At 42.6% G+C, this 13,742-nt stretch overlaps 1 protein-coding gene across 1 annotated transcript in view; it reads right to left on the bottom strand.

The window, feature by feature from the left end:
• Positions 1 to 13,742, bottom strand: part of LOC104954332 (CUGBP Elav-like family member 4) — a 57,883-nt gene that overhangs the window by 26,984 nt on the left and 17,157 nt on the right. The window contains exon 2 of the mRNA XM_010781426.1: positions 9,817 to 9,899. Within this exon, the coding sequence (XP_010779728.1) occupies positions 9,817 to 9,899 (83 nt within the window). The remainder of the gene's footprint in view (positions 1 to 9,816; positions 9,900 to 13,742) is intronic.

Here is a 13,742-nt window from a genome sequence, read left to right as displayed (position 1 = left end):
GGGGGGGTTAAAGGATGAGGGAGAGGGAGACAGAAAGAAAGACTGCCACACAGAGAGGGAGAAAGAATGAACACCAGATGTAGCGAGAGGACACAGTGATAGTTTACATGTCATAGCGGGTGAGAAATCAACGATGGGAGCAAGAAAAGAGAAAGAGAAGGCACGTAGACTGTGTGTGTGTGTTTTTTTTTGTGTGTGTCAGGGGGAGTCTGTGGCTGGAACAGTAAATAACTTCGATGAGAATGAGTGCAGCCGGGGAGCCAGAGGGGGCAGAGAGCTCAGAGTCTGTACTGGGAAGTAAAGTACTCTGTGCATCGTGACGAGGCTGAATTTGAGCTCTCGTAAAATCTTTAACCTTTAACCAGAGGCTGTCTTTCACTTATATATGACTCAGACATGTATTTTATATGTTGTTATTTTAAAGGAGCACTACAGTTGTTTAGTGTTCCCCTTATGCAAAGTTGTGAGAGAAACAAGAGATGGGATAAGGAAGGGACGAAATATCCTGAGTTTGTGTCAGGCTAATGTGTTTGTAAGACTGGGGATTTCTTATTTTTGTCCCAGAGCTTAAATCCAACTCCAAACAAAAATGGTGCCTACGCAAATGCCTGAATCTTGGGTCACAAACTCTAAACTGAGGCGAGAAATAGGCAACGCAGTAACAAAATCGTATATTTGATTCGCACCTGGGTCAGTTACACAAAAGTCTTTGCTTTTGGTTGACGCTGCGACCTTGCTTAACGAGGTTCACCAGAGTTGAACTCAGTGACACAGATTTAAGATTAAAATGTGTCAGGTTTAGATAAGAAAGAGCAAAGCTTGCATTTTTATTTAAAATGTGGGTCTGACGATGTAATAACGGTGTGTTGCTAAATAGTGGAGTAGACCTTTGGATGAACTGCTCCTACAGCTACTAGGATATGATGTAGGACACTTTTAATGAAAAAGATAGCTTTGGTATTGTAGAGGTTTATGGGAATATCAGATTCTCACAGTGACTAAGGCTGACTAAGCTGGTGTTTTGATCTGTCGAGTAATAGTCTCTCTACAGTACAGTGGACAGTTGTTTCTGCCCAGAACACTGAAAGAAAACTAGATATTTCCTTCATAGGAACAGGAAAAGAGAAAGAGAGACAGAGAGGGAGGCAAGGAGTGCATCTCTGGACAGTGCCTATTGATCGCCACCCGGCACACATCACCACAACTTTCACAAATTGCTATTGAGAAGTGACCTGTAATGCAATTACTGGCCAATCCGGGGCTTTGGCTGCCATCAATTATTAAAAGCTGCCTGAGTCGTGGCCCGCTATCCGGCCTCAGCTGGTGCGTTGTGTCATTATCACATCTGCCGGCTACCGGCTCGCCAGCTGCTACAGCGCGGTATGGAACAAGATTTCTGAGAGCCACTTCCCACTCTTTCGAACTTATCGGATGAAATGGCCAAACGAAGAAATTGAAACTGCTTTATTAAATATTCCAACAGTGAAGGTGAGGTGGGGAAGGTCACAGAGTAAAAGGGGTTTTGGTTTCTTGTGGAGCATTACCATTGAGCGAGAGAATGGTATTCACAGAGAAGCTACATCTTTTTGTGAAAGTGTTGGGGTTATTTTCCGCTCTACAATAACTTTTATTGAGACGAAAAACAATATTAATATTGCAGCATCGCTCACCAGTAGGTTTTAGTTTAAAAACTGTTTCAGTACTGTCAATAATAAGCAACAAATCAATGAAATCACTGTTAGCTTTTCTGTAATCACTTTTACCGTCCTTGAATATTTTCTGCAAGGATGGTGATGAAAGCAGACAGAGAAAACATCACAACAAGCACTGCATGATAATTGCATTTAGCTTCGAACTGACACAATACTTTTTCTTTTAGTTGTTCTCATTATAAAGGCCCGTGTTCAAACTGGGCTTGTGATTTTTCCCGTTCTGCAGTCATTGCGAAATAATTCATTTGTTATCTAGCCCTACACCAAAGTAGCTCTTCATATACAACACTATTAAATTCTAGAAAGCAAAGGTACACTGAGTTTGTAACCTGAGAACTTCTTTATTCGGAAATTCTATATAAGCCATGTTGAAACGAAAGGGATACCTAATGTTCATTGATTCAATAAAGTATCTTGAAGAGACTTCTAATTAAACCAAAAGGCTTAAAGCCAAATATTCTCACTGAACTTTAATTTCACACCAGCAGTTGGTCGAGTGAAGCTAACAGAAGGACCTTAAGACTAATACAGAGAGATGAGAGTATGGCGGGCTTCATGCTGCACGATAAAAGCTGCCAGAGTCCTGTAAAGCCCGAGGAAAAATTGAATCCACTGAATGAGGAATGTGATTCAGCCTTTTCCCGCACTGACAACTGAGGGAGTAAAGCCAAGTAGTCAGGCCGCGTAAAGGATGACAGAAGACAGAAGAGAAGGTATGCAGTATTGACCATAACATTCTCTGATGATCTATAAAACACCACTCTAATAGATACATTATGTTGTAAGTGTGACAGATTTATTGCTCTTTATTGTTAAGACTTATCTGTTCCCTGTTCCTCGACATTTAATGTGCAAGGTAAATTAACTGAAGAGGCTACAGTAAATACTTCATTGCACTTAGTGTTGTGGAAAGACATACTGTAATGTACGTTGTGGGGGGGGAGGGGGTGGGGCTAAGGAGCATGAAAAGACAAGGAGATACAGCAGTGTGATGACAGACAACTATTCAGGAATAAATCTCTGAACTGGCAGGATATTTCAAAGCAGCTGGATTCAAGCGGACTCAATATAGCAGAAGGAGCTCAAACTTTGACAATGGCAGATCGACTATCACAACCAGCTTATGGAGATACTTACATCTATGTAATATACGCACGGCCAGGGCTGAAGCGCACTGGTTAAAATGCTATTAACGTTTTTTTTCTGAGGAATAAATCCAGCTGCAGCAGCCCATCCTCCGGCTCTCTCTCTTGTGACAGCCTTAGCCACTGCCAGGTTTATATCAATATTGACGTGCAGCTTTTTAGAATAATCGCAATCATGCATTGAAAAAATGGTGTGGGCATCACATAGAAGTTTGAGTGAAACTTTCTTACTTTATTTTTTACCTTAAAGTGAATCATCTGTGTCCGGAAATTACTTTCTTTATGCCACTTTCCATTCTGGTGAGTACATGGAGGAGTTCTAAAGTGCCAGTGGTGACATTAACACTTGTAAATGCTCAGTGGAGCGGGCTGGAGAGGATGAAGACTCACTGGTGCGCTGTAAGGCTTTGCTTTTTTTTTTTGGATCAATACAAACTCAAGGAAAGGACAAGTTGATTTCAGACTGTGACAATAGCCTGAGCCAGCGATAGATTGAGATGCTGAAAAGAGCTATGGCACCTCAGAAATATTTGAAATGGGGACATGCTTTTAGAGCGAGTACAAAATCATTTGGATCACCCAATAATGGCACTTACCAGAGGTGTTTTGAATTGCTCAGACTGCTCAATCCATTCCTACAGAAAGCACATCACACTTTTTAAAGACTGCTGGCTGAGATCTCCATATTTCTGTCAGTAGCAATTTGTAATAAATGTATTTAAAAGGGGAGAGTATTTGCTATTTAAAATGATAATAAGCTGTAATACAAGACTTGACTTGACACATGTCCCAATGGAGAGTGATAATGGGACATTTTGCTCTCATGTTTTGTTAGTTACACAGGGGAGTGCTGTCCAAAACCCCTAACTCTACTTTAAAATGATAAAATGGTAAGATTAAAAACTGGGTTACTGCTACTGCTGACATTGCGTGCACTTCGATTTGCCTCGATTGTATAAAAAGGTGCGTCATTTCACATATGGATCATCGGTCCTTTGGCCCAGCGGGTAGCATGCACCACTTCAGAAATTAGTGGGATTATTGGACTAAAGTGAAGTGCTGCCTCCGGACAGATGATTTCTCTCGTTTGTACAATCTGCTCAAACTCCACTTGGCAATGGGAGGTTGTAACATCAGGCCCAGAGCCCAATGATAATAGCAGCATTCAGACTTTATATGACAAAAGATGGTGTTGTAATGATCTTTGTTACAATTATGGCACCATTCACGCTTCACCCTTTAAGGGGTTTTTACCAAAACTGCACTATATGGCCCAAAGTATGTGCCTGAACACATCCCAAATATGATGGTTTGACTTCTAATTTGAGCATTTCTCTTATAAAAATGGGACCTTTAAAATAGGTACTTTTTGAATGTTGGGATCTGTGCTGTTGGGTTTCAGATACTGTTCGACCGTGCACTTCCTAGGGATTATAGTGACAGACCACGCATACATGCAGGATGGGTGTCAATTATTCAATCAACCAACACAATTCAATGGGCCTTAATCAGCTGCATTGCCTTCATTATTCTGGACTGTTTTTGGGGAGGCGTGTGGCGCATCAGATAGAGCCTCGGTGTTGGGATCAGAGGGTCACAAGTTCAAACCCCACTGCTTTCAGCATGTCGTTGTGTCCCTGGGCAAGACACTTCACCCCAAATTGCTCCTGTGGGGATTGTCCACAGCATTGAGTATGTAAATTGCTTTGGATTAAAGCGTCTAACAAATAACATGTAATAAGATTTTGTTCTGCCTGAATGGCATTAGTGAAAGTGGCCCTTGAAGTTTGACATTGGCAAAGGTGTTAAGATGAGGTTAGGGCTCTGTTCATCCCAGTCAAGTTTTTCCATGATGATATTAGCAATTAACAAAGTTGGGATCCCATTGTTGTAGAATTAAATGAATCTAAGGGGCCTAACCCAAACCACAAAGATCAGTCTCAATCAAAAGTAAAACTTGTAGGCAAGACCATATAGTGCATGTGATCTAATAAAACCTATAGGGACTCTCAGTGGGCTGTCAGAACATTTAATTACCTTTGATTTGTTTACCGAGAAAAAGTAGAATCTGTGTTTAACTCTGACTTTATGACAAACAATACTTTCAGGAAGTCTTTTTGCCTTTGTACTGTCTGTTGGAGAGACTCATTTGAATTTTTATTGCAGGCTCATGACCCGCCAGATTCAGGCTGCACACTGCCTCACTTAAAAGCTTTGCTTTGGGCGGGCACTGGATACTGTTTAGCCTTTTGTTACACTCACTACTGCCAGTGCCTGCTGCTTTTTCTCTGCATTGATAGTTAGACTGGAATATGTTGCTCATTAGGTCTATGAGTTTACAGAAATCTATTATTTTGTGAAGCAAATATCCATATTGATGCTGTGCGTCGTTTTGAGCTAACATTTGCTTGTGCATTACTGGATGATTCTGTCAATGACAGCAGATCCAATAATTGGTGCGCATTATGTGGTGACCGGTTTTCTTTCGGATAAGGGTGATTACTATAGTTGATGAGGTGATGGCTTGGGGAGAAGGAGGCGGTGTTTTAGATCCAGGCCCGCAGCATTATTCATGTGGACGTGCAGCTATTCCTCCTGCCCACTGCACCACTAATCTAAATCTACAAGAAGGCGTGAGCTACTGTACTCGTGCATGCTTTGGGGGAACTAATCATCACGGAGGACCACCGACCCCGCCCTTTCCCAAACACCCCTTCACCCACTTCACCTGTGGAGCCTGGCAGTTATTGACCAAGTGAGGGCGACTTATAGAGAAAAAGCTGCCATGAAACTGGGTCGCAGCAGCCAATCAATGCCATAGATTTCTTGGCCTGGCATTATCTCAACTGAAAGATGGAGGAGGGGGGGGGGGGTGAAAAAGAAACAGACACAAATCAGTCGGTATGGAGGCACCTCGTCTATACCTCTCCTCCCACTCCCTCCATCCACCCACTCTCTCCACCCGGCCTTCATCAACCCCTTCCTCTTCTCTCCCTCCTGCTATTCATTTGCTTTCCGTCTTTTCTGTTGTTTGTTTGCCCCCGGGCTGAAAAATCTGTGTGTATATGTGCTCCATTATAGATGTGTGTGTGTGTGTGTGTGTGTGTGTGTGTGTGTGTGTGTGTGTGTGTGTGTGTGTGTGTGTGTGTGTGTGTGTGTGTGTGTGTGTGTGGAAGCGCTCTTGAAATGACGCATTGATTCACAGTGTTCTATATTTTCTCATCTGGCTCACTATTACAGTGCGAGTCAATCGACGCCGTATTTCTCTCTCCCTCTCCTGTTCCCTCTCCTTTCTCCCCATTTCTCTCCCCTCTCTCTCCCTTTCTTTCAGTGAGTATCAGAGTATCATGTTGTTGAATGGATGTGTTTACGAGGAGTGTTGTATCGCTGTTACAAGAGAGGGGTTTGGAGTGTGGGTGCATGTGTTGTGAGTATCAGTGGTGTGTTTTGTACCTGTGGATGCTTGTGTGTACTTCTATGCATTATTTTAAGTTTGAACACGTTGCTATAAACCAGGAGGGCATGCTCTTTTTTTGCACCGTGTGGGGGCATATGCTGAGGCACTGTAAATCTCCCAGTGTGTTTGAGTGGATGCCAGATCTGTTTTCCTTTTCTTTTTTCTTTTCATGCGTGTGAGAGTATTTATGTGTGAGGGGGGGTTTGGCGGTGGGTATTTGTATCATGTGGTTTCTACACACATTGCACTAGCTGGAGCTCTGCAACTCCACCCTGTGCCCCACACATACGCACACAATCACACACACACACTCTCCCACTCGAGAGGACTTTTGCCAGAATCAATAACGGCTTTTTGAATGCCTCTTGCTCTAGTACGAGTCTGAAACTGGAGCGCGGGATCACGAATATGTCAGCCAGAGCCGGGCGTTTGGGACGCGCCCCATTTTAGGCCTGACCCAAGCCACTCTCTCCAACAAAAAAACTCTTCTCCATTTATTTGCTCAATAGCTGGGTAGTTCAACTACAACTAAACTTTAAACAGGTCAGAACTGTCTCTATAGTGGCTTGTTTTTCACAATTGTGTGTATTTCAAGGAATAGATAAATGATTTATATTGTATGGCGTCATAGGTTTAAAATAACTCTAAGATACTGCATTTGGTTGACACTGTAGCTCCATGTTTTTCATGCTGGAGTTATAAAAAGGTTTTACTTGATATTTTAAATATTACAGTGACATCAAAGTAAACCCGAGGTAGAATTCATTTAATTTTTTATCATTTCCATGAAGGCTCACAATTTCTAAAAAAATATGTGAAGCTTTAATATGCTGGAGAAATAAACACAAATATAATAAAAAAAATCTGATATGCAGATATTCACCATTAAAAGACTCTGATTGGGATCGGGGCAAAAGTGTTGTGTTTGGGACATCCATACCTTTTTTGCTGAACTATTTTTTTACTTTTGGATAGTATATGATATATATATATATATGCACTGGCTTTGTGGCTCCCTGCTCCCCTGGGCTTCTTGACTTGTGCTCGGGTGGTCTTTTACAACAATCAATCCATGGTTCTAGGAAATTAGCTGTGTTTTTTTATAATTTAATCGTACCTCCCCAATGTCCTCAAACAATGCAATGTTTTCTGTGTCAGTGGAGTTGATTTAATTACGTTAGCGGAAACTTCTTCTCCATCAGCATAATCCTGTGTACCTGTAGTTTGCTCTATAATGGAATGAGGGCTGTGAAAACAATTATTCAGCTTTCACAAATAGTTCAATGTCAGTGTCAGTTTAACGTCAATATTTTTTGCTTGTCGCTTGTTTACCCAAAGTCTCTCCAGACGCTGCACCTGCTCACACACACACACACACACACACACACACACACACACACACACACACACACACACACATAACTAAACACGCACACACACCAGCTCTTAGTACTTTGTCTGAGCTACACCAACAGCCTACAGCCATGCTTACAGGGCATTTCCTCTAGGAAGCCAAATCCCCTCTTCTCTCGGCGGCTCACCTGGCAGCGAAAGAAGAAAAAGGGCAGAAAACTTTTTAAATGTAAGGGTTGGGGAGCAACTTCAACGATAAAAAGCACGTCAGGACTAGAACTGAAGGGGCACGTCAGGACTAGAAGTGAAGGGGAAAGAGGCTTTCAGGGAAAAAGGGGATTTCATTTGGGTTTGGTTGTGTTGGCCTGTGAGTGGGGGGTTGATAGAGGATGGAAGGAGGGAGAGAAGGTAGTGTGTTTCAGTATAAAACGTTCCATTGCCTTTCCCAGGGCCAAGTCCTCGCTCTGTTTCTAATGAACTCATCTATTCTGTTTTGCTGGCTTTACTTCCACCAGCAACAAAAGACAGTCTCCTGGTCTGCCTCTGAACACTCTGCTTCAGGGTTTGTTGAGCATCTAGGTCTGTCCTGTGGCATTACCTTTGTTTACTTAACGCTCAGCATCGATCAAATGCAAACCTGAGACTGTCCTTCCCTGGCAAAGGCAAAGTCAATTAGCATTTCCTTCTAAAGCAATGTTGATCGCAAGTGACTGATTGAACGTTGTTGATGCATTTCTATGTAGTGTGTGAAGCAAAAGCAGTCTCTTTGCCTTAAAGATGTAAAGACTGAATGCTTAAAAGAAGATGTTTTTTCTGCCCATATCTCTATGTCTGTGTCAAACAATAGCAACAAAGGCAAAAACATCAATCGGCAGCACATTCTGAGTGAACACAAAATCGCATTCTGGTTTTGGCCAAATATTTAATCTCTCCTCCTCTCACTCCGCGTGCCTCTGTCTCTCCCTCCCTCTTTCTTTCTGAATAATATGCCACTGGGAAGTGAACGAAAAAACTGAGAGCACGGATCCCCACTCCTCCGCTCTTCTCGGCTGCACGTCTGTGATGTCATAATCACTCACATCAAAGGCTGTGCGCTCAACACGGCGACTGTCAGCTTCCCTGGAGGCGTCATTAAAAACGAACAGAGCAAACCGAGCCAGGCCTGACAGAGACGCATCAAAACTTCCTAAGACGCACACATACGCACACATGCGCAGGTGGGCGTGCACGCCGAGGAGCGTGCACACACACAGGAATGTGGATGCAAATGCATTCAAGTGCATGCATATACTAAATGAAATGTATTAGACACACGCATGGACACGCTCACAAATATGTAATAATTAGATCATGTTTGTATGAAAGAAAATGCTCGCAATGCATATAATCCCTCATCCACACATACAGAGACTCACACACACACATAAACAATTAGATATCTATTATTTTACAACAATGGCAAACATCCCTCATACTAGCACACAGTGATATGATTTGGGCAGCAAAACGACACATGCGTTGGTTCCCGCTGCATTGTACATGTGAGTGGTAACATCCACAGCATGTGAACATCTGTTGTGAAGATATGCTGTCGTGATGTAGGCTACATCCATGATTCACACTCATGTTGCCGAGCGTGCACATAAATGCACAAAATAGCCTACATCCACCCGCTCAACCGCTTTTCATCCATCTCCATCCATCTCCCACACACGCGGATGCATGCGCACGCACACACGGAGAGGCACACACTCATTTATACAAACTGGAGGAAGGACTATAAATAGTATGCCTATGATGCGATGCTGTGTGTGGTTTCTCCCTATGGGTTTGTGTGTGTGACTGTCAAAGTGAAGAGAGCGGGAGGCAGGGAAAGGAAGGGGGGTGGGGGGTAGCGGCTGAGGGAGAGGACAGATATTTAAGAGAAAGGAGGGCTGTGCTCATGTCTGGTGCACAGCCAGTGATAAACAGAACATGACAAGCATGGCGAAGACAGTCAGTCCCCTTTGATTCCAAATGAGTATACGGCATTATATGTTAAAAATGAGCATCTGTGTTTGGGTGTGCGGGAGGGAATTTAAGATGTGTTTAGTTTAACAAAAAATGTTGCTTCTGGGTCGACATGGCGTTCTTTGTGTGTGTGACTTACCCCAGGCAGGGTCTTCTGCTCGTGCAATGCATTCTGGGCTTTCAGGGCCGACTCTCTGGCACAGTAGGTGAGGAAGGCACAGCCTGAAATACAGCAAGAGAGAGATGATTATGTTATGTGAAGTGGGGACAGAGAAGGAGAGGTAGACAGGGGAGGGGGCTGCACCAATCATCAGAGAATAGCCAAAAACAACACACACACACACACACACACACACACACACACACACACACACACACACACACACACACACACAGTCACACACACACGCCTGCAGCCATTGCACTGAAACTCTGTCTACATGGCCGCACTGGGAATTCGCTTGAGTTTGTGTGTGTCCAGAACCATCCTCTGTACAGAAACACAATCCATGCCCATTCAACAAAAAAACTAAAAAGACATTAAAGTGAGACAAAAAAAATGTGCGTCTTCGGAGATGGGACGATTCTGTTGCATGAGCGCCATTCTGCCCACAAAACACATCAAATCAAAGTGAACTTCTTCCCTGGCAGTCTGAAATAGCAGTTATCCATTTGTCCATCGCACTCTTCTGGCTGCTGTGACAGGGATAGACATTTCCCTGACAGCTTCTCTCTCTCACCCCCCTCTACCCTTCATTTCTCCATCTCTCTGCTCCATATTTTCCAAAACTACCCACAATCCTCGGTTCTGTTAGCACCTGGGCTGACATGTGGGGGTGGAAGGAAGATGGAGACGCAGGAGGCAAGGATGAAGAAGAAGAAACCGTGGGGAACGTGTAAGCTGTTCCCTCGCCACCCCCTGTTGACAGCGAGGCGCGCGCCACTGTCGGAGAGCTGACAAACTGTCAATCTGCAGATCAAGGCTAATGATTAATGTGTTTGACAGTTTAATAAAACACTTACGAAGACAATTGCACAATAGGCTGCAGTGACACAATTCAATTTGAGGCAAATATTCGCTGTGCATGCAGCTGTTCAAAAAAATCATTTAAATTGAATTAGCCTAAGTTAAATTTAGTGAAAGAAAAAAAATACTCCACTGTGATTTTATATGCAGACATACGGAGCATTTGAAGGGTGCTTTAAGTGAACAACGAGGTCGACATAAATATTACAGCTGAACATAAAACATATTGACGCAATGGCTTTTGGGTCAACTTTTTTTCATTTTCCATTTGGTGGATCACAGAAGTCATCATGCAGACGTTGACAAACTGTTCCCTGCTGCCATACAACAAACGAATCACAGTTTGTCTGAGAACATCAAGGGCTGAGCAGATGATTATCACAGAAACCCTCCCCCCCCCAAAGAAACACAAACGCAGTGCAGTTTAAAGAAAGCCCCTTCCTCTTATAGCTCGTTGTGTGTCGCTTTGTTCTTTTTGCATACTGGGGGCTATTTATTGTTGAGGGCAGCACCACACAGTGTATGTAGACGCAGCATGGCTCCCATCCTCTCGGCTACGCGTCTTTAACCCCGGGTCGTCCTGATGCCGGGACACTGGGGAGCTCCGCCTGTTGGTGTTTTTAATTAACGGGCCTCTCTCTCATTAGGCGGAGTGGGAGCTGGCCGCTGACAGCTTGGCTTCCTCCTCGTCCTCTCCGGGCCTGTCGTGTTAACGCTACATGTCGGCGCGGTCCCACTGGAAACAAGCGCATGCCTCTGATTCACACGCCTCACAATCTCGCATGTTTGGAGCGCGGGCACCCATAGTATCCAGTATTCAGTATTATAGGAAGTATTCAGATCTGGCAATACAATGTCACTATGTAAAACCATTTCTGTCAATGTTATAATATATTTGATTACTCCTAATGCACTACCAGCATTTAATGTTAAAGTAGTTTATATTGAGATTATTCTAACTCTTTATTTCCTGTGGGAAAGGTCAATCCAGGGATTCTGACGTAGCACAATATTGATGGGACAATTATATTATAATCTATTATCGCCATGTTGAAATCTTTACCGATACATATATTGGCAATACAAAGCCTAATTGTTTGAACTGACTTGAAAAGCACAGCATCTACATCCCAATACAGTAGGTGGCATTGTGCCTTTAAAGTTGGTTTGCGATCCGCCTATCAAGAGACGAGGAAAAACTACAGGTTATGAACTGCCTTTGAAATGCAACAAATAAAAACGATTGGTTGGTCTTTTTGGCATAGGCCCCGAGAAGCAAGTCACAGTACAAATGATTTGTTACACATCTCTCTATTTTCTCCTGGATTACGTTTTCTACTAACTTTACACATATTTATTTTACCCAGTTTCATTTTTGTTTTAAATAAACCATCTTACTATGGATCCCATGGCAATATATAGCAATGCATCACAATCCATACTCCGAGAAACTATAGTTTGCAAATACGTCAAAGTATAGTTGAAATAAAAGGTAGTACAACTAAAAACAAAAAGTAAAAAGTAAAGTATCTCAAAGTTCTGCTTGAGTGTTGTACTTCTATTTATTTATCCTCCACCTCTTCGTGTATACACACACGTGTATATGGGGCAATCACACACACTCACATACACACATGAAAAGTGACAGTCAACAAACGGGTGCGGAAATTTATCATCATTGTCACAAGTCAGATGCTGGCAGCGGCTCTGGTATCTGACTAAGACCCATATTGGCCCAGGAGAGAGAGATAAGCTGTTTGTTTCTGCTGTCAATGCTGCCAATTTAGTTTCCCATCACTTCAAATTCAAATCAACAGCAGCGCAGAGGGGATCTAAGAGAATGTGTGTGTGAGACGGGAGGAGAGAAGAGAGATGGGGGAAGAGAGAAAGAAGGGCAAGGGAGCAAAAAGAAAGACGGGGGAGGAAAACAGCGGAGAGGAAAAATAAGAAGAGCGAGGGATGCTCGGTAAGAGAGGCAGGAGGGAGGGAGAGGAGATAAGATCACCTAGCCTCTGTGAACACCATCCCCCTGTGTCCTACACTCGCTTCTTATCTCAACCGCAGCAGACACCCTAAAGGGACACACACCCACAGAGAGAGAGAAACAGGAAGAGAGTGAGAGACAGAGAGAGAGAGAGAGAGGAATATGGAGAAGAAAAGGAGAAGAGATGAAAGAAAGCAGCAAGGGAATGGTGACTATGAATACTTACTGGTGGGGAAAGAAGAAAAGACACCAGCTTCAGTGGTGAAATCTCCACCAACTGTCACCAGGCCTCATTTAAACGACAGCTGTGTTGGACCACATGGAGCTTTGACCTTGGTAACTATGGAAACATGATGAGCTGTCTTTGATGAGTTTTACAACAATTTGACTTTTGGGAAAGTACATTTTCATATCTACAGAAAAGATATTTGGTTTTTAAGTTAACTTTTTGAGAGCAATATATTTAAAATCCAACATTGTGATTTCACTGAAAATAAAAATAAATGCCAGGTTTTTACTTGCATGAATAACTGCCATATTGCAATGAAGAAATATGTCAGATATTTTAGCATAGGTTGAAAAGAATAACGTTTGGATAAAATGACGCAACCAGGTTTTTTCCGCTAATTAAAAAAAAACGTATTGGTCACTTGGGGGCGGCAAAGCAAGCTGTAAACACAACACAGACATATTATCCCATTGGAGGTATAAGCAAACTATACATCCAGCAGATACAGAGCAACTTTAGTAATCAATTAAGTTATGTTTTAATCTCTGCCAACTACTGAGGGACATGTTTAGGTTATTAGCATTTAAATGCTCAAGCTACTCGCTAACTTTGGCTGCTAGCTGTTTGGTGATGGTAGTAATGAAAAAACTATAGATATGGGGGTTCAGTCTTTGTGATAAATTATTCCTTGTGCATATGAAGTAATGTGATCTATTGTTGATATGGTAATATTGCTCATAGGCACATTAATATTTATATTGGTGGCATTGGTATTTAGTTCCATCGTTTGTATTTTATATGTAATTACAAAATGTAAGGTTAATA

The sequence above is a fragment of the Notothenia coriiceps genome, unplaced genomic scaffold, assembly GCF_000735185.1.
Source record: "Notothenia coriiceps isolate Sejong01 unplaced genomic scaffold, NC01 NC01_scaffold00023269, whole genome shotgun sequence".
Lineage (NCBI taxonomy): Eukaryota > Metazoa > Chordata > Actinopteri > Perciformes > Nototheniidae > Notothenia > Notothenia coriiceps.
This window is presented reverse-complemented; position numbering and strand designations above follow the sequence as displayed.